At 38.6% G+C, this 25,898-nt stretch overlaps 1 protein-coding gene across 1 annotated transcript in view; it reads left to right on the forward strand.

Moving 5' to 3' along the window:
- Window positions 1–3,498: 3,498 nt before the first annotated feature.
- LOC110193307 (DEP domain-containing mTOR-interacting protein-like) overlaps window positions 3,499–25,898 on the forward strand; it is a 66,765-nt gene continuing 44,365 nt past the window's right edge. The window contains 6 exon segments of the mRNA XM_020964982.2: window positions 3,499–4,315; window positions 4,318–4,341; window positions 5,662–5,796; window positions 14,253–14,323; window positions 17,654–17,677; window positions 17,680–17,760. Of these exon segments, the coding sequence (XP_020820641.2) occupies window positions 4,135–4,315; window positions 4,318–4,341; window positions 5,662–5,796; window positions 14,253–14,323; window positions 17,654–17,677; window positions 17,680–17,760 (516 nt within the window). The 5' untranslated portion in view covers window positions 3,499–4,134.

Raw genomic sequence — 25,898 nt, forward strand, 5'->3', positions numbered from 1 at the left:
ACTGTTTTAAAAGTTTTACTGCCAATATTCCGCCGTAGTTTCATTTAAAGTACATTTTCCTCTAATTCAAGAAGCTTGATGTCTAATGACCTAGCAACCAGCAGTAGCATCTCCAGTAATAAGGAGCTGATCATCACACTGTACTTTGCCCTGTTCTGACAACATCTAGAATATTGTATTCAGTTCTGGTTGCCACATTTTAAGGAAGGGATCGATAAATTGGAGAGTACCCGGAGGAGGACAAGTAGGGCAGTGAAGGGCTTCAATTTCTTGAATACGAGAAGCAGTAGAAAGGAATTGGAATGCTGAGCCTGGAGAAGAGAAGGTCTCTAGGGACACTGCAGCCATCTTCAAATATTTGAAGGAAGGTTTAGACAAGTCCTGCTTAGCCTGAGAAAACAGAGCTAGAAACAATGGGGAGAAATGGCAAAGATGCAAATTTGGACTTGATGTCAAACAAAAATCTTCCTAAAAATGAGGACAATTCAAAAGTAGAAAGAACTGTCTTGGGAATTAATGAGTTCTCTTATTGGAGGTCTCATAGCAGAGTCTAGATGACAACTTGTAGTTATTTTGTTTCAGGTAATGTTTGTGCTAAATGACTCCTGAGGTAACTGCCAACTCTGAAATTCAGTTGTTTCAACAGTAATTTGGATTACCATTAAGGTCAAGAGACACCTGAGTTTGAATTCCTGCCAAGATTTATTAGCTAGGTGCCATTCATTAAATTGTAAAATTCTCCATTAGGTTGTAAGCTCCTTGAGGGCATGGACTGTCTTTTGCCTCTTTTTGTATCCTCAGTGCTTAGCACAGTGCCTGGCATATAGTAGATGATTAATAAATGTTTATTGATTGATTGCTTTACAGTTTACAAACACCTTCCTCACAGCAGCCCTATAAGTTAGAAGTACAAGTATTGACATCCCCATTATTCAGCTCAGAACACTGAGACACAGTTGCCTAGGGTTAGCCATCTAGTGAGCTCTAAAGCAAGGATTTTGACCCAGATTTCTCCCAGAAATGCTTTGCCCAGGAATGCTCTTTTTGTTGTCTCCATAGGCTCTTACAAAAAAAAAAAGCATTTATTCCTTCAGTATTTATAAAATGTAAGCGCTCATAACTACTGAGCACTACAACACACACACACACACACACACACACACACACACACACACACAGAGTCACTCACTCACTCACGCACTCACACAGAAGACACATAGTCCCTGCCATTATGGAGTTATACAATCTGCTGAGGGAGGATGAGATACATAAACCTAGCAGGTAGAGTTGAAGAAGACCTTTAATTCTTTTTAAAAATCTATTTGTGTTGATTCTTTTTGCTGTGATGTCACATTCATTTCCAAATCTTTTCCTTTCCCTCATCCTTTAACCAGTAAGCATTCCCTTGTAGTTTAGATTTATGAAGAGGTATGTTAGAAATAACTGTAGTATAAGCGGCATAATTAAAAGAGCAAAAGAGAAGGTAAATTCAGTGATCTTTTGTATTTTGGTAGCTTTATACTTGACATTAAATTAATTAATTGAAATTTGATTGCTAGGATAAGGGAGGGTAGAGGAAAGTACCATTGGTAATGACTTTATGTGAGTCTGTTCCAGAAGACATCATGTAAGCTACCTCAGTGCATGGGTTATTGTGGTGTATCTTTTCACTTGGTAAATATTAAAATAACGGTGCCAGTTTTTGAGATGAGCTTGGAACCAGGCTTCCAGACCACTCCCAGCCATCCTTGTACCATCCTGTGGCACTTGGATTCTCCCCATCCACTTTTCAGCGCTCTTCATGTGTTGCCATACCCAGTTAAGATGTAATGCCCTACTTCAGGCAGGGACCGTCTTGCTGGCTCATTTCATATTCCTAGCACTTAATACAGTGAGTGCCCGGCACATAGTAAGCCAAGCAATTCTAATTGTTTATTTGTTGGTGCACATCACTGTAATGTACATACGTAGATAAATACTCTGTTTCTCTGTGATACAAAGTAAAATACAAAAGAGTATTAATGGAAGTACAGTGTGAGAGGCAGCAGAATAGAGTGAAAGCATGGGAGTTAGGGTCAGGAGACACCTCATTTTGAATCCCTGCCAAGATTTATTAGAGAGTTGACCCAGGGCGAGTCACTTGCCCTCTCTCATCTGTACAATGAAGTTGATATGAATTGTATTACCTGTCTCACAGAGCTGTGAGGAAAGCCCTGCATGAACTCTGAGATGCTAAATAACTCTGAATTATTGCTATCATTGATCAGAGGAAGGAGAGGAAATCCATAGTTGAAATTTCAGCTTCATTGAAGAGGTAGTATTTTAGCGGGGCCTTAAAAAATGGGTATGAATTGGACAGGCAGAGGAAGGAGTGGACACAGAAGTAAATGAATACCAGGAGAGGAGTTAGCATAAGGGAGCCATTGGCTTGGGAAAGCATGGGAAGTGCTCTGGAGAAGAGTAGGGATTCATTCTGGGAAAACAAGTACCAGTTATCCACTTTTGGCCCAACACAGGTATGTTTCCTCCAAGAGAACAGGGAAAGATAAAGCTATAAGAAGGTGTCAGGGTCAAATTGTGGATCAATCAAGTTGGTCAGTTAATTGATTGACTTTTGTCCATATGTGAAAAATATTCCTTAAAAAAGAAATAAGAACCATTGAAAAAAAGTAGAACATCAGTTGTCTTTAGCAATTCCCCATTAGTTTTAGGATAAAAGACAAACACCTCTATCTAGCATTTTTTTAAAAAGGTTTTTATTGATTACATTTATACATTACATTTACAGATTACTCCTGCTTTGTGAAAGGTCCCTTGTAATAAAGTAAAACTATTAAGTAAAACTAATAATACTGGGATCCCATCTGAAATCTCTAGTACCCCCTCACCTATTTTTTAAAGTAACAGAAATTTATTTTCTTTCCCTCCCATTCCCACCCCATTTAAAAAAAAAAAAGAAAAGGAAAACAATTTCTTGTAATAAATATGCATAGTCAAGCAAAACAAATTCCCTCATTGGTTCAACTCTCTTCTCTCTCTCTCTCTCTCTCTCTCTCTCTCTCTCTCTCTCTCTCTCTATATATATATATAACATATATATATACACACACACATAGATATAATATGTGTATATATATAATATGTATATATATATATGTGTGTGTATATATATGTATATATATACACACACACACATATACACACACATATGTATATATGTATGTATGTCTCATTCTGGACCCTAAATGCAGAATGAGGCATATCATCCATCACTTCTTTGTCATGGATAGCATGTTTAATCATTGGTCTTCTGGAATCATGAATGGTCATTGTACAGATCATACTTCTTACAGCTTTCAAAGTTATTTGTTTTTACAATGCTTTTGTTATTACGTAAATTATTCTCCTGGATCTGCTTATTTCATTCTTCTTCAGTGTATAAAAAATCTTCCAAATTGTGTATGTTTACAATATTGATGTTATATCATTATATGCATTGTACTGGTTCTACGTATTTCCTTCTTCATTTGTCCATATAAATCTTTCCAAAACTTCCTGAAATCATCTATTTCCTGATTTCTTGCAGCATAATAGTAATTCCATCACATTCAAGCTCTCTCTAATGTTTTCCAGCCTGCTCTTCTCCCTTTATTTTATATTACTGTCTTTCACGTATGCTAGGTTTTCCCCAAACTGGCTGATTACCCATCCCTGAATTCAGTGTTCCTTTTCCCATCTCCATACCTTTGTTCAAGTCGCTCCCAGTCATTGGAAAGCATTGTCTCCTTGCCTCTATGTCTTTTAATCCCTACGTTCTTTCAAGGCTCTGCTCAGTTGTAAAGCCTTTCCTGATTGCTCTGCTGTTAGTGATCTCTTCGACCACCAACCATTATGCAATATTTACTTTTGTGTATGTTGCGTTCTCTACTAGAACGTAAGCTCCTCGAGATTGAGGACTGTTTTGTTTTGTCCTTTATTCTCCGGTATCCTGCATGTTATTTTGTGCATAGTTTGTGCTTAGTAAATGTTTGTCTAATTTAACTGGGACCTTTGCAACTCTGCTGCAAACTTTAGTCAGGTGTCAGCCTCTGTGGAGTGAGATCAGTGACTTATAACACATTACATTATTTACCTATGTCCCTTTTCTCCTCCACAGTGTCTAATAAGCATGCTTTTGTGGATAGCAACCTTCTCTACCAGTTTAGAATGAATTTTCGTCGGAGAAGAAGGCTAATGGAACTGCTCAATGAACGATCTCCCTCCTCCCAGGAAACCCACGATAGCCCCTTTTGCTTGAGGAAACAGAACAGTGACAACGAAAACCCACCAGTTTTATGTCAGGTAACTTGGTTAAAATGAGTCATGTCATTTATTTGGCTTTGGAAAAAAGAAATATCTGAGAACATCTCGGCTACTGGCACTCAGATCTCCGACAACCTCACCTATCTAGGGTTCACTCAAGAACTAAGAAGCAAGTGAAAAAGCTCCCAGCAGCAGAATAAATGTCATAAAGCTCATGCATTTTCCTTGTGGGAGGGCCTCAAAGGCCTCCCATAGGTCCTATTTGCTTGTGGTTTACACAGTTTGACTAATAAGTTTGGCCATCTAGTTTCTAAACTATAGCAAATTAAAGGCCAGAAGAGCAGCTACTCTGTCCAGGTACCAGGACAATGATGAGGTGTGATAGCTGAATATAAGAGAGTAGGCTGAGAATCCTGATGCTTTTCTATAAAGCAGCAGAGCTCTCTGGGGCCTTTTAGTATATGAGCCAACATCCTTAACACACCAGTGTAGTCCCTGAGGGCATTGTTGTTTTCATCTATTGGTCCAATCCTGTTATTTCATTGGGCTCCCAGGGTGGAATCTCCCTCCACTGATGCATGTACAGGTATTTATATAACTGTTATGTGCAGACATAGAAAGTTTTCCTGGGCCCTGAGTATGGTTTGCCCATGGGCGTATGGAAAGTGTATATTGGATATAGACTTGAACCCAGTTCTTTCCAACTACAAGCCAACCATTTATCTACTAGGCCATACTGCAGTTTTATGATGTTATATAATTATTGATGTTCACAGTGTCAATTACTCTTCCCCTGAGATCAATGATGACAAGTTCACACAACTCATTTTCCCCCATAAGATTGCATTTTGATCCAATTATGAAATATTATCTTCTTAATTGACATAGACTTCATTTTAGTGCAATGGGAAACTGATTTCCTAAGTGGCTTCAAATAGCTGATTGTCTTCTCATGACTGAGAATCTCATTCCATGGTGGAGATCAAAAACAGGAATGGAAAACTAGTGAAGTCATCAAAGATTTAATTTCAAAAGCTTTGTCATGTTTTGCATGGCAAGCTTCTTCTCTGTGGAAGTGGGTGGCTAATCATTGAATCTTCAGTGAGCTGGCATTGCAGCTGTGCATTCGTTATCATTATTAGCTCATTAATATTGTAGCCAGCACAGTGACCACCACACTGTTACTGCATCTATAGCTTATTTTCATCTTTTAGGGAGCCTCACTGCTCATTCTTACTAGAGCTTGTGGCCTGCAACATGGAAGCAAATGTCTGTTGACTCCCAGCTTTCCTGACTAGCATGCTCCAGGTAGCGGGGGACTGACCGCAGCGGCTCTGTTTGTTTTCTGGTTTTTCACAGTGAGCCCAAGCAAGGAGATCAAGATCGTGTCTGCAGTGAGAAGGAGCAGCATGAGCAGCTGTGGCAGCAGCGGTTACTTCAGCAGCAGCCCAACCCTCAGCAGCAGCCCCCCAGTGCTCTGCAACCCCAAGTCAGGTAAATGTCCCACCTCCTTTTGCAGCCCTCTCTGTAAACCCCGCCTCCATTTTGAATGTGTAGGAGTGCCCTGGAGTTTGACTTTTCCTGACTGTGAACAAATGAGGAGGTCCTTGCTGGTCCTCAGGATAGATCATAAGCTCCTTGAGGGCAGGGACTTTCTTTTGCCTCTTTTTGTATCCCCAGCAGTTAGCACGGTGCCTGGCACATAGTAGGTGCTTAGTAAATGTTTATTAAATGATTACAGTAAAGTAGAGATGGGATTCCATGCAGCCTAGAGTGAATTGGCCCTGGAGTTAGTTCCTATGAGGACCCTGGGTGGGTCCTTCCTGATTGTAGCCTTTGAGAAACTGATTAAACAGATAATGGAGAAACAGAGAAGAGTAGAGAAATAGAGTGGTATAATGGAAAATGCATTAGGTTTGGAGTCAAAGGACTTGGGTTCAAATCCCATTTCTGCTCTGTGTGACCTTGAGCAAGTCATTCAGTTTTCCGGCCTGAGATCTTCCTCTGTAAAATGAGGGAGTTGGATTACATTGTCTATTGAATCCCTTCTGGTTCTAAATCTATGATACTATTACTATGAATGAGCTTTTATAATTTTTTCAAAAATAGATTTTATTATTTATATGAAATTGTTCAGAAGTTGCTTCAGGATTATATTGTTGATTATACACACATATGGACAGGTGCAGTGGATAGAATGCTATTTTTACTTAAGGCCTTCTGTGTGTACAAAGTAAAAATCTGGTCTCAGACACTTACCAGCCGTGTGACCTTGAGCAAGTCACTTAACCCTGCTTGCCTTAGTTTCCTCATCTCTGAAAATGAGCTGAAGAAGTAAATGGCAAACCACTCTAGTATCTCTGCCAAATAAACCCTAAAATGGGGTCGTGAAGAGTCAAAGATGACTAAACAAGGCATACTCATAAGAGAGATACATCTGCAAATATCTGGATTTTTTTTAACAATGCAGGATGAACACATGCATTCCTTAATCTGTGATAGCCTGAAGAGCAAAGTCATTAATTGATCAATAGTTATTTATTAAACTTTTTTTATGTTTCTGGCACTGTTCTTGGTGGTCACATGAAGACAAAAGTGAAGCAGGTTCCTGTCCTCAGAGGCTTACATTCTATTGAGGGAAACATGCACAAAATAAACACAAAGTACATTTTGTAGGGCAGGTGGGAGATAAGAAAAGACTTTATGTAGAAGGAGGGAATTGATCAGTTTTGAAAGAAACAAAGGAGACTAATAAGTATATAGGCCTCAGTTATTTCTGCTAGTTCTGTTCAACAGACATTAAATTACGATGGTGTGTAGAACACCGTGCTAGCTGCTTGGGTGGGTGTGGGGTATGACAAGATCCTTGCCCACAAAGCATTTGGGAGCTTGTAATACAATTGAAAGAGATCTGGATTTGGAAGAGCTGGGTTTGAATTCTGCATCTCTTACTGTCTACCTGGATGACCTTGAACAAGTCCCTTAATTTTGTCAGGCCTCAGTTTCTTCACCTGTAAGATGGAGTGGTTGCATTAAATTATCTCTAAAGTCCCATTCAGGTTGAAGGTCCCCTAAAGAGATAATCAGTAGGAATGAAACAAATCTGCCCAGAGTTTTCCTTTCTCTGGGCTGTAGTGGTATCCAAGTCTTATAGAGAAAGAAATTAAAAAAAAAAAAGACAGAAAGTCCAAGTGACCTCCTTCAGCAACTTGGATTTTTGCCTTCACAAAATGTCAGACCCTCTTCAACTCTTAGTGTGGCCTGTGTAGGCAATAATTAAATTTCTAAGAAGAGAAGCATGGTTGCCTTCATGGTGAATAAATGATTTGTTCATAAAATGATAGAGGAAGAAGCCAGCAATTGAATTATTTTAAAGAACATCAGAGAATTTTGAGGAATGCTCTTCATGCCCATAGCTGGCAAACAGCCATATTATTTGGGGCTAAGAGCAGAGCAGAGAAACAAATAAAGAAGGCTTTATTAGGCTACTGAAAGAAATTAAGGAAAGCTGTTGGAAAGTAGAAGAAGCCTGCAGGGGAACACAGTAAAGCCATACAATCCTTGGCAGAATTCTGAAGTCAGCCTCTGTTGCCCTTCAGTCTCTGTTTCTGCATGGCCCCCAACCCACTGCATTTTTGGCATCCTCCCCTTCTTGCTACCCTGAAGAATGCCCAATCCCTTCCAGTAGACCAAAGGTTCTTAACTTGGGGTCCATGAACTTTTTTAAAAAAATAGATATTTTGATAACTGTTCAATAGAATTCCTTTCCTTTGTAATCCTATGTATTTTATTTATATATTTTAAAATGTTTTTCTTAAAAAGAAGTTTGTTGGTTTCACCAGATTGCCAAAGGGGATTCATGACACAAAAGAGGTTAAGAACTCCTGCTCTAGATCTTCTTCTCCCCTAAACCTCAAAAACAAAACTTTGCATACACAGAAGGCCTTCAGTAAGTGTTGGTTAATTGATGAAAGCTTTTGTCCCGCCCCTCAGGGCCCTGACAGGTGATTGGCTGGTTTGATCATCTGATTCCTGTTATAATATTAATGGATGATAGCGACTTAATACCTTATCCTTTCCCTCCCACCCCAAGATAGCTGCTACGTTCAGTTTCTTAGTTGAAAGCAGTGATTGTTTTAGGAATTCTTAAATCACTTATCATAATGGGTCATTGGCAGAATTTGATATGCCAACTCACATTACCTAGGCTCTAATGTATTCTGCCTGTGCATATGGCCAGCCCAAAAGGTAGGGTTATTAACTGACCTTGTTTGGAGGCTGACGTGGACCAAATGTATAGAAAGGAGAATCGTGCTGGAAGTGACACAGTTATGAAGGTGGATCAATATGTAAAATTTCTGAAGAAGAGAAAGACATCACAGGGAGGTGGAAAAAAATCTCAGGCCTTGCTGATGCTAAAAAAGGCAACCAAGAGAACATTGTTAACTATTGGCCTATGTGCCTGTTCTCCGTGCATGTAAAATCTTTATGAAAGTTATCTGTATACAAACTGAGCACATCTTTGATGAGAGTATTAATGAGAAGTATGCAAGCTTTTGCAGGTGATACTCACCGAGAACCACATCTTGACCACTTCACAATTGACTGAATAATATAGGACTATAAGATCTTACTGTGTTTATTATTTGTTGATTATTCTTAAAAAGCATATGATTTGATAGAGCAATATGATATCTTACAGGCTTTTTCAACAAAAGATCTCTTGTATATGCATTAAAAGCGTTCAAGATTTCTTGAATGTTATAACAATATATAACTCTGTTCTGTCACCATCTGATCCTTAGAGATATATATCTAGACAGATATAATAGATAACCCTGTTCAGTGACCTTCGGATCATAACATCTGGTGAGGCATAAACCAGGAAGATGTATGCCAGCCAGAGGTGTTCACCATCATGGATCAGAAAGCTCCAGTGCAGAGTCCAAGTTGAAGAGGGATTCCCTATGGACGGTGAGATCCTCCAGATGTTCCTGATTTTACAAGATATTGTGTTGACTTCATCAAGCCCAGGAACAATGAAGAGCCTCCTGGAAGAGATCTGTCATCACTCAAAAGAGTTTGGCTTGCTTATCCACGTGGAAAAGAAAGATCAAAGGGATAAAGAATGTCTGTTGCCCAGAATACAACCTGCATTTGGATGGACACCCAGTGGACCTTGGCCATCACTATGTATGTCTGGAACAGACAGTACATATGGATGTTGAATTGGCTCCAGAGTTGAAAAGGGGGAGGGGGAGAGTTGTTGTAATTGCCTTTGGGAAATTGCAAGACTCCCTCCCTTAATAACCCCAAGATTTTCATGAACCATAGCAGCAGCTAGGAGGCATAGTGGGTAGAGCCCTGAGCCTGGAGTCAGGAAGACCTGAATTCAAGTTTGGCCTTGGATACTTACTAGCCGTATCCCTCTAGGCAAGTAATTTTACCTGTTTGCTTCAGTTTCCTGGACAAGGGGAGCCGTTAATAGCACCTACCTCCTAGGGTTATTATGAGGATCAAATGAGATAGTAATAGCACAGTGCTTGGTACATCATAGGCACTTAATAAATATTTGTTCCCTTCCCCTGACATCCGCTTAAAAGCAAAGGCCCATTTTAAAAATCTCAGCATTCTGGGGTAGCTAGGTGGCACAGTGGATAGAGCCCCGGCCCTGAAGTCAGGAAGACCTGAGTTGAAATCCGGCCTCAGATCAAACACTTGACACTTACTAGCTGTGTGACCCTGGGCAAGTCACTTAACCCCAATTGCCTTAAAAAAAAAAAACCAACAAAAAAAAAATCTCAGCATTCTGCAGGTGTTGCTATATGGCAGTATAAGAGCTTCAAAGGTTTTAAAATGAATCTCACACAAAGAATAAGCACAGAGTGGGTGGGAACAGACTGCTACATTCAACCAAAGAGGAAGGACAGGCATAGGAAATGTCCTCAAGGAATTGTATGGCAAGAAAAGAAGATGGGCTGGTCAAATGGCAAAGCTGATGGGCTCCATGTGAGCAGCCAGAGCAGTCCATTGTTTTCCTTGGGTTATCGGGAGAGAACAAGGAAAACCATTAGCACGTTGGGTGGATTTCCTGGGACAAATTTATTATTGTTAACAATAGCAATAGCTAACATTTATGTAGCACTTCATCCTTTTTTATCCTTACAACATAAGATCACAATAAGGAATAAGATGTGCTTATTGTGCTGATTTTACAGATGAGAAAACTGAGTCTGGGAGGTTAAGTGATTTGTATAAGATCACAGAGCTAGTAAATGGCTTCCTGATTCCAAACCCAGGGCTCTGTCCATTCATTATGTGGCCTCTTTGCCTCTGGGGGGACATAGACAAGGGCCAGACAGGATAGGCAATTGGACAGGTTGTGATTTGGATCACTGGAGGGACCTCGAGAATCAATGAGACCACAAATTCATTTGAGTATTCTTAGTCACTTGGTAACAGACTCAGTCATTTGTACCAGTTAAACTAGAAATGCTGCCAGTACCCTCTAAATGTCCTTTCTAGGGAAAAAGCAGCCCCTTATCCAAAAGTGATGAGATCACAGATTCATTTGATTATTACCTCTGCCAAGAACTTTAACCTTTAACCTCTTTGGGTTTCAGGTTTATGATCCGTAAAATGAGGGGATCTCTTGTGTCTTTTAAATGTCATGATTCTGTGATGAGCTGGTCAGCAAGGTGGGAAATTCCCCAAAATGTGCATAACCCTCAATACAGATTTCATATACATATATATATATATGCATGTATGTATGTGTATATACATATATATATTATATATATATGTATGCATGTATGTATGTATACATATACACATGTCAACACAGGTAATGCACATAGACTTATCAATCAGTCAATAATGTAGGACTGGGAGGATAGTGTTACCCCTGACTGTAATAGAGAAAGTTAAAGGTGGGGAGAGGTTAGGGGGAAAGATAATGAGTTTAAGATGTCTACTGGACAGTCATTTCAAGATGTTTGAAAGGCATTTGGAGACTCAAGACTGGAAGTCGGTAGAGAGGTTAGGGCAGCATAGGTAGATTTGAGAATCACCAATATAGATGTGGCAATGAAATCCCTGGGAAGTGATGAGATCACCATTTAACTGGACTTTATTATGTCCCCTGGTACATATGGATGGTCCTAAGCAGGTGTAGAATAAGCACCATTATGTATGGTCTATTTTAGTTTTTCAGGGAACCAGGTGTAAAAATTCACTAGATGGGCTTGAAAGTTCAGCTCACCAGCCTTCTGCCTGGCCTTTGGATTTCTGCACCTTTACTTGGGAACAGAACACGCATAGTGTTGTTTGACAGGAAGAAGACAACTTGAGCTGTTGAAAATGGATCCATCAGATCAGAAGCTTAATTCTGTTTTGTAAGCATATTAAAAATTTAATAGCTAACATTTTATAGCACTTTATCTTATTTGATCCTCACAGCAGCCCTGTAAGGTAGTGCTCTTATTAGCCTTCTTTTATAGATTTATGTCTTTTGTGCCTTGAAGAGTAAATAAAAGTAAACTTAATCACCAGATAAAAACCTGGCATTTTACTACCCTGGCCAAACATTTTACTGTTCTGACAGTGGGCTGTAAAATAAGCTTTATTTTCCTAAAGTTTTGAAAATACCAGTAGAGTTACAGGAGAAAATGTGTAGCTAACCAAATTCATCACAGGTTAAACCAACTTAATTCCTTATTTATTGACTGTGATTTGGAAGTAATTCAGATTCTCCAAGAGTCAATAATTTCAGTAATCTAGATTTTTATTTAATTTGTCCTTTCAGATATGCACATTTTATCCAGTAGCACGTGGAGGGGAGGGGCGGGAGTCCAATGGACTTTGATTTTTCTACAGGGGATGTATGGGAGTATCCTTGTTGGTACTTCCTAGTATCAGTAAGTTAAAAAAAAATAGAGTTGAGCTAACAATGAAAAGAGAACCCTATTGCCAATAGGCCGTGACTACAAAAGTCATTGAGAATCCCTCTGCAGTATCTGGTTTCTTAAGAATGCCGCTAATAAGTTAGGAGGAAGGAAGAAGTGGGTGGGATTTGAGGCCCAGATAAAAATGTGCTGAATATTTTACCATTTAAAAGGAAAGGCTTCAAGAAAAATTAGGTGAACTTATTAGCTTGTTTTGAATCTTTCTGGTTGCATTAAGCAAGAGGATGGCTGGGGTATTTTAAAATTATTGTTCATGTTGCAAGTTTTTTATGAATGAACATGGTCTGTCAATGTTCCTCTGAGTTAAGCTAATTCAATTTAATTCCACAAAAAATTATTAAATGTTATGTTCCAAGCATAGCACTTAGCACAATGCCTAGTACATAGTAGGTATTAAATGCATATCGACTCGACAAGGTAAAGGGATACAAAGACAAAAAAATACAAAATACATAAACGATGAATATATAAATATTTAAAAGTCTCTGCCCTCCAGAAGCTTACATTCTACTGAGAAAAGGAAATATAGTATGTTCTATCAAATTGATAATAAATTTTAGTAAAATTAGAGTAAAATAAATACCAAGTAACCTTAACAGAGAGGGTATGCCAAAAACTGGACATTTGGAAAGGCCTCACATGGGAGGTGGCAACTGAGCTGAGCTTTATAAGGAAGCCAGAATTTCTAGGAGAAGGAATTGGGAAGGGAATGCATCTCAGATATGGGGTACAGTTAAGTGGGAGATGGAAGGCTATATATTGAAACCAGTTAACTGGTCGGTTTGGTTAGAATGGGGAATACTGGAAAGGAGGTAACATATAATAATACCAAAAAGTTAGATGGGAGCCAAATTGTGAAGTTTTAAATGTGAGATTAATGATTTTGTGTGATGATTTTGATCCTAGAGGAAATAAGGAACCACTAAAATTTTGAGAAGGAAAGTAACATGATTAGATCTGTGTATTGGAAAAGGAAGAGATTAGAAGCAGAGAGACCAGTTAAGAGACTTGAAAAAATTCAAGCCAGGGGTGATGAGAGCCTGAGCTAAGGTAGAGGGGTGTTTTTACTTTTTACTTCTCTCTGTCCTCATTCAAGAAAGATACCCAAACTAGAAGCAACAAGGCTGTTTTCCTATCTCTCGCTCTCTCAGGAACAAGTTGCCAATGCTGACATGCAGCTCAAAATTCTCAAAGTTTATTCTTGTTCTGAGAAATCCCCAGTTTTATCTCTGTCACTTATGAGCAAGAGAGATAAAATGGAGAATGAGATATTCCCAAATAGTTGAGCATTTGTTTTAGAGCACAAAAATTGAGCCTTGCCATATAGCATTTAGAAATATTTGTGAGTTTAGATAAGTAATTTCATCTCTCTCTGGACTTCATTTTCTTCAACTGTACAGTGAGGAGGACTGGATCATTTCTAGGATGCCTTCCATCTCTTAAAAAAAAGTTCATGATTCTATAATATATGCCATTTTCTTATGATATCATATGGTAAATATCATTAAGGGCTTTTTGGGGTATTCTCAATATTTTCATGGAACTGAAGAAGAAAATGTTGCAATAATTAAAATAATCAAGTCGTGATTGAATGACAGGCCATCCCAGAGTCTATTAAAAGAGGAAACAGTGGGATAAGTAGGTAGTTGGGTGTTATCTGACTTTTTTTAGAGTAGCTGAAATTTTCAATATAATGAGGAAAGGGAGGAAAACCCATTCTTGAGTAATTATTGATCAAGAGTACAGCCACAGTGATACACTGTGTCTTCATCCAGGTACATATAGTAGCTGGATCATTGGCACATCCTTTGAATAAGGAAGGCCTTTATAACTTGGTTCAATATCAAATATTCATGAAATCTCAAATTAAAAAACCGACAAAGCCTGAGATCTGGAAAAAATAACAAAGTACATTTTACATGAGTTTTGTGAAATATTTGCTTCTTTAAGCTTATATTAAATAACCTATGTCTGTTTTCACAGTGTTAAAGAGACCAGTCACTTCTGAAGAACTCCTGACACCTGGGGCGCCATATGCAAGAAAGACTTTCACTGTAGGTACTTTAGTTATTTTCCTGTGCCATTTGGTGTATGGATTGTAAACTGCTGTGAAAGTGACTTTCTGATTTTGTTTTGGTATAATGACTACATGTATAAATGAGTTAACATGTAAAGAATTTGGTAAGCCTTAAAGTGCTAGTATTATAATTATTAATATATTATATCATATATAATATATTATATCCATATTTGTAGTAATTATAATTACTAATATATAATTATATATAACCATAATTAGAAATAATTATGTAACAAAATATGTTGATATTTATATATTATTATATTTCATGTAAAATACACGAATAATTATAAAATATAATATATAATTGTGATGGCTAATATATATAAATATTTAAAAAATTCTTGGTCTTTGGGCATTTGCATCACAAATGTGTTCACAGAAAAAGGAACTAAAAATGTTGCAATTATACTGGCATTGTTCCATGTTTCCATGTGTTCTGTTCAATGTGTGCTATTAATCTAAAAAAAAAAAGCACTAGCCAGACATGATTACACTTGAATTACAAATAGTACAATCCTCCTGAACTGAAGTTAAATTCTGAGAAAAATCTAGACGAATTAGAGGGATCAGTATGGGAGATTATCAAGGAAAGAAGAAAGAGCAGAGATAGACTGTACTGTATTTATAAAAACATGGCGCTAGCAAAGCAGAGTTGAATATGGAATTCAGAACACATTAGTTTGAATCTTCCTTCTGCTACTTACTACCCGTGTGACCATAAGTCAATTAATTTTTTTGTCCCTCAGTTTCCTCACCTACAAATGAGGAGGTTTAACTAGATGATCTCTGAGGATCTTTCTCAAGTGATTATATCTTGAGTCTATGAAGGGAAACAGTGCTTTTGATAATGTAGCTTTACCTTAGTTACATTCACCAGACTATCACACTGAACTCAAGCAACCACAGATGTTGGGAAACATTTCCTAACAAATAGAAATATCCTAAAATGGAATGGGCTGCTTTAGGAGGGTAGTAAGTTCCTTCTCGATGAAGGTCTTTAAGGAAAGGCTGGATAACCACCATTTGTTGGGTAGGGCTTACTAGGATTCCTTTTGTTTATAGGTTGGATTAGGTTGCCACTGAGTTCTTTTTCAACTCTGAGATTCTGTGATCCTGTAAGACATTTCTATCACCTCCTACTCTAGCCAGAAGAGAACAAAAACGTCCCAGGTGGATAATGGCTCTTGGTGGTTGGCCTGGTGAATAATAAAATCGGATCCAAAAATCTCTTCCCCCTGCCTCTTTTCTTTTCCCTCAAAAGAACTGCCACACGAAACTTTCTCAGTTTCTTCCAACTTTCCTTCCTTGGAGTGCAATCAATTTCAGCTCACACAATCACTTTTTCCAGGACGCATCTATATCCTCTTTAACTCCCTTCCCCTTTTTTTTTTCTTTTTCTCTTTGAAAATGTCCACAGTGACCTTGAGAAAATCTCTTCATGCCTCTTCTTCCCCACCCCCCCACCTAACACCTTTTTTTCTGTTCAATTTCAGACATGAGAAATAATGGCTAAGTGTGAGGCCCAGGCAGTGATACACCTGTACAAAGTAAAAGCTACGTGTTTTTAAATGGAATTAGATATAATAAAACTTCCCAAACCCTTGAAATTTCTCTTCTAAATCCCCACACTTTTCAATCTACCTTTATATCCTCCATTGTTAAACCTACTTCTTCTCAAGCACCAATGCTCAAAATAATATTAAGTCATTTTATTGGTGTTTCTGTTTTGAGTAAATACTATCATATTTTTGTCCTGTGGTATTATTTTTCATCACAATGTGCACTATTTTAGCTACATTAAATGGGTTAAATGCTTACAGGCTAGCATGGGAACTTAACCATTATAAATAAAACATTATTTCTATGAGGAAATGTGTTTGAAACAGCCAACTTAGAGTCTTTTAGAATATGATCTGCATGCAAGTCAAGTACTTCTCTATATCTCTTTTTAAAATTTATTTTATTCGCTGTATCTTTTTAAGAAAACTATTTTTGTATTACCTTTTTAAAAAATAACTTTCACACCTCGAAATCTACCTTTTTCGCAAATAGAACATTCCCTTGTAACAAAGAAATAGAGTTAAGGAAAACAAACCAGTATAATGGCCATGCTTGATAATGTATGCCTCATTCTGCAACTGTAGTTTACCACTTTTCCCCTAAGAGATAGTGGACATGTTTTATTTCCAGTCCTCTGAAGTGAAGATTGGTCACTGTGTTAATCAGAATTCTAATGTTTTTCAGTGTTGTTTTTCGTTACGTTATTGTGGTCATTCACATGCCTTCTGCACAAAGAAAACTTTGAGGAGAGTCAATTGCAGGGTTCCTCCTTTGTCTAGACTTGTGATTTCATAGGTCTGCATTATTCTGATCCTTCATGTATAACTGAGAGTTTTAGAGAGTTCCCTGGGAGGCACTTAGAGGTCTGGTGGCTTGCACAGGAACACACAGCCAGTACATGTCAGAGCTAGGACTTAAACACCAGCCGTTCATACTGTATAAATATTGGCCAGGTAAGCTAGGTGACACAGTGGATAGAGTGTTGGGCCTGGAGTCAGGAAGACTCACCTTCTTGAGTTCAAAGCTCGACTTAGACTATTAGTTGTGTGATCTTGGACAAATCACTTAACCCTGTTTGACTCAGTTTCCTCATCTGTAAAGTGAACTGGAGAAGGAAATGGCAAACAACTCCAGTATTTTTGCCAAGAAAACCCCCAATGGGGTCACGAAGAGTGGAACTTGACAGAAATGACTGAACAACAACAACAAATACCAGCCATCAGGATGATTATTATTCTGCTAAGTTATCTTGATAATGTGATCAGTTCAGGGTAGGTAAATAGTTAAACCTGAAGCAGAGACAAGCTTTGTCATATCTGGTGCTTGAGAGAGGCAGCTCAGTATAATGGGGAAAATATAAGATCTAGAATCAGGACACATGTGTAAGTCTCATCTTTGATGTTTCATAGAGGTATTATTGTGAGCAAGCCATTTATCTTCTCTGGGCCTTAGTTTTCTGATCTAAAAAATGGAGTTACTATGAAATGTACCAGCCACCTTATAGGACTGTTGTGAGACAACCTAAACTAAATCTGAATGAACAAGAGTAATAATTGTTTATTTTCTCCCCTCCCCCTCCAACCCCAGCACTTAGCACAGTGCCTGGCACATAGAAGCTGCTCAATAGATGTTTATTGATTGATCTGTTGATTTTCCTTCTCCCTTGAAAAGAAAGGTGAATTACAAGGTGTTTTCCAAAGATTCCTAATTGAATTTTTTTCCCTTCTCCTGTGGGTCCTAGATTGTTGGTGATGCAGTGGGATGGAGGGCTTTGTTGTAAGAGGAAGCAAGCCATGTCATATACAGGCTGTGGATCCCAGTGGCCCAGCAGCTGCAGCTGGAATGAAGGTATGTCTATCTTGTCTTTATCCTAATAGTCTTTTGTATCTACCTGTTGTTACAATTTCTATTTTGTATTGCTCTGTTGGGTCTCAAGTCTCTATGGCTTTATCACGTGCCCTAATATAGACATGGCTTTTTGTTCCATCCTGCTGCCCTCCTCAGCCTGCCCTTCACCTCACTCCTACACTCATGCTTCAGCCTCTTTGATGTCTAAGCTTTTCTTTTGGCAGAGCAACCTCTAAATGACTTGCTTTGGATTAGAAGCAGGAGTGGGGAACCTTCAGCCTTGAGGACACATGTGGCCCTCTAGATCCTCAGTTGCAGTTCTGTGAAGTTTGGATTCAGTCAAAGGGCGTAGAGGGTCACGTATGGTCTCGAGGCTGCAGGTTTAAAGGCATACATAAAAAATTTCAAGGGCAACATTATCTATTGCAGGAGTCAAAAAAGGCCCCTTATGGGAGAAAAAAACTGAGCTGAGCTTTGAGGGAAATAGGGTTTCTAAAGAGCAGAGGCAAGGAGATAGAATATTTCAGGCAGTGGGGTTACAGCTTGTGCAAAGAAATGGAGAGAAGAAATTTAATGTCCACCCTACCGTTTCCACACTGTGCTGCCTGCGCTCTGGCTGTTATCTTCATCTCACACTGCCCTCCACCCTCCCAGCCCCCCGACCATGCCCCAGACTTTGGATTTGGCTCCAGAACTAGACCTTCACCCGAACTCCAACTCCAGGCCCAGCTCTCTATCCACTGTGTCACCTAGCTATGAGAGGTAGAGAGGGATTGATAACCTGGATAAGGGTGGTTTTAGTCCAAGAAGAGAGAAGGGGATGAATGGAAAGCATGTTACAGAAGAAAAATCAACAAGTGTTAGCAACTGATTGTATTTGGGAAGTGAGAGAGAATGATAGTTAAAGATAACTCCAAGATTGTGATGCAGATCTGAGTGACTGGAAGAATGGCCGTGCCTTCCAAAGAAATAGGGAAGTTAAGAAAAGGAGTGACAAGGCTAATGAAGTTCTAGACATGGAGTTATCCAAATGGAAATGACCAGCAAGAAGTTGGAGATATAAGATTGAAATAAGAGGGAGAGACAGAAACAGAGATAGAGACACAGAGAGACAGGGACAGAAAGAGAGAGTAGTCAATCAGTAAACATTTATTAAGTACCTACCATGTGCCAGACATTGTGCTAAGTGCTGTTCAGATCTGGCCTCAGATACTTATTAGTTGTATAATTCTGGGCAAATCACCTGCCTCAATCTCCTCATCTGTTAAATGGGGACAATAATAGCAGCTACCTCCCAGGGTTATTGTGAGGACCAAATGAGATAGTAATTGTAAAACACTTAGCAGATATCTGGCACATAGGAAATGCTATATAAATGTTAGTTATGATTAGCTATTGCTTATGTAGATTTGGGAGTCTTCTGCATAGTGATGACACTGAATCTATGAGCACTTATGAGGTCACCAAGAAGAAAGAATATATATAGAAAAGTAAAGGACTGATGACCAAGCCTTGGGGTACACCCATCCATATGGAAATGAATGATGGCCCTAGTCAGGACAGAGGGGTGTCACCAAATCCCAGCGAGACAGTATGCAGAAGGAAGATTTTTTTCAACTATGTCACGTGCTACAGAGAGGTCAAGAAAGAGAAGCACTTATCATTCCCCCTGCTCATCCTCCTGTGTGTATGCTAACACTCCAGGAATTGAAAGGACAGCAGCAGGTAAGAATTAAAAAGCAGCAGAGAGCGTGGTTGACGTCCCAGACCCAGAAGAGCGGGCCAGTCTTTTCCAGAAGCTTAATCTTACTCATTCTCTTGAAGGGCTGTGGAGTCCCCTGGGGAATACAACTCACTGGATGGTGGGGAGCCCTGCTGTGGGGGTGGGGAGAGCTGTGCAGAAGGATTATTGGCAGTGCGGGCTTGTCTTACAGTTCAGTGCCATCCCTGCGGCATGTGGTGGTGGGCACAACACCAAAGAGACTTGAAGAAAGAAAATTGGCAGGAATTAAAAAAGGGTGAGAATTTGTCTGTGTGCCAGGACTGAACATTTCAATTTGTAATGGAACTCTTGGGCACAGGAAGGATTTTCTATTTTATTTCCACAGAGATGTACCTAGCAGAGTTTATTTTTGGAAGATTGCCGTGGTTTGTACTGTGCAGGTTCTTTGTTTATGAAACGTATGGTTGCTCATTTCTTTCACTTTAAGAGTATTTCCTTTCCTTTCCTTTCCACTGAGCTGGGTACTTATGGAAAGGCAAGGACTTATCCCTCAGTTAAATGTGTCTTTTCACTTAATTAAATTCACTTTGAGTAATATTTGTTGAGTGGCTGATGTAGTGGTGGTAAGCATTATCAATTGAATAATTACGAATTTTAACCCTCAAATAGGACATGTAGTGTTGAGGAACTGAAGTAGAATGCTTTGAAAAGGGGCCCAATTCACCATACACTCCAAAGTCTAGTATGTGTCCTGCCTCAGACATTTACTGGCTATTTGACTTTGGGCTAGTCCCTTGACTACTGTGTCTCGGTTTTCTTCATTTGTAAAATGGGGATAATAATATCATCTACCTCACAGGGTTGTTATGAGGATCAAATGAGATAATATATATAAAGTGCTTTCCATCCTTAAAGTGCTATGTAAGTGCTAGCTATTATTATTATTATAGATAGTTTTCTACACTATGGAGTTAGGCTAAATTTAGGTGCTTTTTTCTGAAATTATTGGATTTTTATTTTAATTTTTTGCCAAACATTCATTACTGGTATAAGGGTAGGGGTCAATTAAGTCAATCAGTCAAGTTAACTCATCCCACTTAAAGTAAGTGTCAAATGCTAGACCCATTACTCAGAAAGTTTGGTTCAGATTGGTCAGAAAATGTCCTTTGGGTCATCTGTACAATATTGAAGCCACTTCAGAACCAAAAGATTCAGCATTTGGAGTCTTCTGTTGAAAGCCTCCCTTGGGGGGAGGAGAAGAGTTCCAGCCTCAGGTCTTGGCCTCCACGTAAATCCCCACCCCGTTTGACCAGAAGAAGACCTTGTGAATTTAAGTGTCCTGGTCGTATCCCTAGAATAGTGACTTCTAGTGTCAGTGCCTGAATCAAGGAGCTGAGGATGGACTGGATACTGAGAGGAAAGGCACATTCAAGAATCTACAAGAAGCCCTATAGAAAAGCTGTATCTTCCCTGAGGGAAATATCTTGAGAACTTCATCAAAAAGACTTCCTGGAGCTGTGAATTACCCCCATGCTGTATTGAACTCTCTAAGCTCGAGCCCCAATTTCCTCTGGACTTCTTAGTGTGTACTTATGGAGAATGAATCACAGACATGGAGTTTTGTACAAATTGCTTTTACTGTGGCCACCTTAGTAAATACCTTTGAGACTAAAAGCTAATTAACTTACCAAGCAATTGATATCAACTGATAAGCATTGGGAGGGAACACACCAGTGGGGCCTCATAAACTATGTTGTTATTGTTGTTCAGTTGTATCTGTCTCTTTGTAACCCCATTGGGGGTTTTCTTGGCAGAGATAGTGAAGTGATTTGCCATTTCCTTCTCCACCTCATTTTACAGATGAGGAAACTGAGACAAACAGGGTTAAGTGACGTGCCTGGGGTCACACTCCTAATAAGTGTCTAAGGCCAGATTTGAATTCAGGAAGAGGAGTCTTCCTGACTCTAGGCCTGGCACTATGTCCACTGCACCACCTTGCTGTGGTATAGTTTTAGAACGACATTCCTCTCATCCTCCTAGACTCTAAAGGAACAAGTAGCTAATCTGTGGGACCCAGCCTGCCGGGGTAAATGGGGGGTGTGAGAACAGCTTCAGAATCTGTGTTACAGTAAAATTTGGTTCAAATTTATGGAATTTAGCAACTCGATAAGAAGGAAGAAAGGAAGGAACGGAGGGAGGAAGGGAGCAAAAAAAGAGGGAGAGGGAAGAAGGAAAGAAAAGAGAAAGGAAGGAAGAAAAGAAGGAAAAGAGAGGAAGGAAGGAAAAAAAGAAAAAATCTAATTAACTTGAATTTTATTTACCATTCATAATTTCTTCCAGTTTTTCTAATATACTTGCAGTTATTCTGACATTATTATCATCATTCATGAGCACATGGACAGCTAGGTTGCTCAGTGGCTATTACACTAGATTTGAAGTTGGGAAAATCTGAGTTTGAACCTGGCCTTACCATCTGTGTGACCTTGGGCAAGTCACTTAATGTCTCTCAGCCTCAGGTTCCTCACCTGTAAAATAGAGATGATAATAGTACCTAACTCATAGGGAGGTTGTGAGCATCCAAAAGAGATAACATATGTAAATGTTTTGTAAACCATAAAGCACTACATAAATGCTAGTTATTATTATTTTGCCGTGTTTTTTTCATTTGGCATTATTTTATATAAGGGATTTTGTTTTTCAATCGTGTCTGACTCTTTGTGACCGCATTTGGTGTTTTCTTGGCAAAGATACTGGAGTGGTTTGCCATTTTTCTCTCCAGCTCATTTGACAGATGACAAAGCTAAGGCAAACAGGGTTAAATGACTTGCTCAGCATCACAGAGCCAATAAGTGTCGGAGGTCAAATTTGAACTCAGATCCTCCTGATTCCAGGGCCCATGCCCTGGAATCCATTGTGCCACCTAGCTGCCCCTTTGTTCATTCTGAAGGATAAAAGTTTGATAACTTCAAAAAGCTTAAAGACTCCAGCCTCAAAGCAGTTTCTTCTGTGATCCTATAGTCAGTCAATACTGCATTGCAATGAGTAACTATAACAGTGGGAACATTATGTCTGATTACAGGTATAGCCTGTGCAGAGTAGCCAGAGATTTGAACTTGGAATTGGCTATTTCCTAGCCTGCCAGGTTGTGTGCCTGTTGCTCCCAATTCTTTAATATTTAACAAATCCTTATAGTTAAATGTTGGTGGCTTAAGATGAGGTAGAAGTGTGATCAAGTTGTCTAAATAGCAGTAAACTGTGAGAGAAGATTGATGGGAACAGCAGCTGTAAATATTTTTATCTGCTCCTTTTGGAGACAGTAACAGAGAGGAGCCCTTACCAATCCATCACTACTGTCAGAAATTCTATTTATATCATGCAAAACTTTCTTCCCATCTTCTGATTCCTCTAACTGAATAGTGAGTAATTTCTTTCATTAAGTCCTCAATAGCCTTCAATAGCTCCCTGTTGCCTCCTGAATCAAAATACAACTCAAACCTCTTCATGATCTGGCCCTTCCTTGTTACCACTTAATTTTATGTCACCTTTCTCCTCTCTAGTCTAGTTTCTTTACTGTCCTGCTTATACAAGGCATTCCAAAAATTTTGATTCAGTTTTAAATTTCAAATACACTAAGATTTTTGGAATGTTCTCTACTATGGCCTTATGCCAAACTCTCCACTCATGCCCTGCTTCGTGCATCTTTCAATTATATTCTTCTCACTTAGATTTTTTTGAGGGAGGGGGAGGATAAAAGAGAAAATAATTAAAATGACTTCTTTTTAAATGAGGAGGCACAACACTACAGGAAATAGTTTCCTACGTCCTATCACAAAAACCCCAAGCTGGTGTCCTGTTGATAAATGAATGCCTATTCAGTTCCGATACACCATGGTTGGTAAAGTCAAGAAGGCCACATGTTCTGCTGGACCTTGCTTGTTTAAGATCAAATAAAGAAAGTGACAACTGTGATTTTTGGCCCTGTTCTACCTGGTAGGGATTTGCTCTTGAGGCTCCAAGGTGAGAGCTGTAAAGTCGTTTTGTGTTCTTGGACTTGCCTGAGCAAGCTGAGGAGACACGATGCAGCTTTTGTGCATTCATGGAATTTGACTCCTGGTCATAAATTCAGTACAAAAGACATCAGTGCTGTTCTCGGAAAGGTTTATTTTTCTTAGGAAGAATAATACAATTCTGAAAGAGAGCAACATTTAAATTATTCCAGGGCAGTTCTGGGCCAACAGTTCTACAAAATCATAGAAGTATTTCAGAACTCCTGCCTCTCTCTCATTTCCTGTTGTAATGAATGGATGGATGTTGGCCCACTGGATTTCTTTTCTCCATTTACTTAATTGTTTAAGTGTCAATTTTATGTATTGCCAAAAGTATTTTAGTTTTGTTAGGAAATGAGCTGTAATTCTCATTCTCAATTTCTTCTTGCTTCCTCCCCTACACCATATTTGTATTTCATTCAAACAGAGCAATAGAATATAAATCCCACATCTTGACCCTTCATTTCTCACAGCAGAAAGCCTGCATATTTTACATTATTCATAACAAGAAGTCAGGCTGGTAAAACCCACCTACTAAAATTCCCGATTTTGGTTAAAATATTAGAGTCACTAATGTAGTAAATTGTGATATTTTTAAAAAATCAAATTGATCAGAGGAAAAATACATGATAAGTTTTGAAGTTTTTTGGTTTTCTTCATTGCCATTTTCCTACTATGTTCAGGCACATGAAATGTGTAAAAAATGTTGGGGTTTATGTGTGTTTTATCTGTAGTGTGATATTCTTTCATAAATTACTCTACCCAGCAAAGAATAGCTTTTCCAGTGTTCTCACACACCCTTTCTCAGAGTAAAATGTAAATTCCTTAATCTGTCCATTGAATAAGGATATCATAAGTTCTTTTTTTAATTGAATTTTCTTTTTTCAATCAGCAAAAATCTAACCTTTCTCCCTCCCCTAAGAAAGAAAAACAAAACCCATTATAAATGTATGGTTAAGCAAAACAAATTTCTGCAATGACCACATCTAAAAGAAACATATATACAGTACACATATACGTATATATGTATGTATGTATTATGTATACACATATATACACAGACATATATAATATATGTGTATATATCTCATTCTGTTTCTACATTGATAAGAGTTCCTAAGTCTTTCACAGTGTTTTGTCTTTACAATATTATTGTAATTGTATGTTATTCTCTTAATTCTGTTCACTTCACTCTGCATTAGTTCATACAAGTCTTCTCAGGTTTCTCTGAATCCATCCCCTTTATAACTTACAATATTCTCCATCACAACTATATGCTGTAACTTCTTCAGCCATTCCCCAGTTGATGGGCACCCCCTCATTTTAATTCTTTGCCACTCCAAAAAAGGCCATAGATATTTTTGAATATTCTTAGAGTTTGTTTTTCTTAGGGCTAATGGTCTCCCTTAATTTACACTCCTTCTGGTTCCCCTTCTCCCTTCTCTTCTTTCCTGTATACCTATTTGTGTGTGTGTGTGTGTATGTGTGTGTGTGTGTGTGTGTTCTTCTCTGCTGTGATAAGTTCAGTAAGAGTAAAGTTCAAGTGTCAGGTATTCCCCTCACACCTCCCTCTTTGTATAGGTTTCTACTTGTGCATCCTTATTATGTCATATACTCTTCTCTAACCTTCCTTTCCATCCACGTGGGCCCTTAAAATGAGTGTTACTCTTCCCCTCCCTTTCCATACTTATTTTAAGTTCATCAAGAAATAACAGAATCACTCCTAAGCCTTCTGTCTAATTAAACTCCCTTTATGATCCCTGATGATGATAAGGTTCATAAGGGACACCTGTATCATCTCTCCATATTAGAATATAAGCAGTTTATCCTTGTTTAGTACTTTATTATTATTCATGTGTGTTTAGCTTTTCATCCTTCTCTTAATTCCTATATTTGAATTTCAAAATTTCTACACAGCTCATTCATTAGGAATGCTTGGGAATCCTCTATATCATTAAAGTCCTATTTTCTCCCTATAGGATTATACTCAGTTTTAGCTGGGTAAGTTATTCTTGGCTTTAAGCCTATATCCTTTGACTTCTGAAATATCATATTTTAAGCTCTCCACTTCTTTATAGTGGTAGCTGCTAAATACTGTGTGATTCTGATCATGACTCCTTGGTATTCTTTCCTTCTGACTGCTTATAATATTTATTCTTTGACCTGGAAGTTTTCATTTTGGGGTTTTCTGCAGGACTTGACTTTCTATTTCCTTTTTGTCTTTTGGTTCTAAGCAATCTAGACAGTTTTCTCTTAAGATTTCCTGAAATAAGATGTCTTGGTCTCTTTTTTGGTCATGGTGTTCAGATAGTCTAATGATTCTTAAATTTTTTCTCCTTGATCTGTTTTCTAGGTGTTTTTGCTATGAG

This window comes from Phascolarctos cinereus, unplaced genomic scaffold (assembly GCF_003287225.1).
Source record: "Phascolarctos cinereus isolate Bilbo 61053 unplaced genomic scaffold, phaCin_HiC Scaffold_4;HRSCAF=312, whole genome shotgun sequence".
NCBI classification, from domain to species: domain Eukaryota; kingdom Metazoa; phylum Chordata; class Mammalia; order Diprotodontia; family Phascolarctidae; genus Phascolarctos; species Phascolarctos cinereus.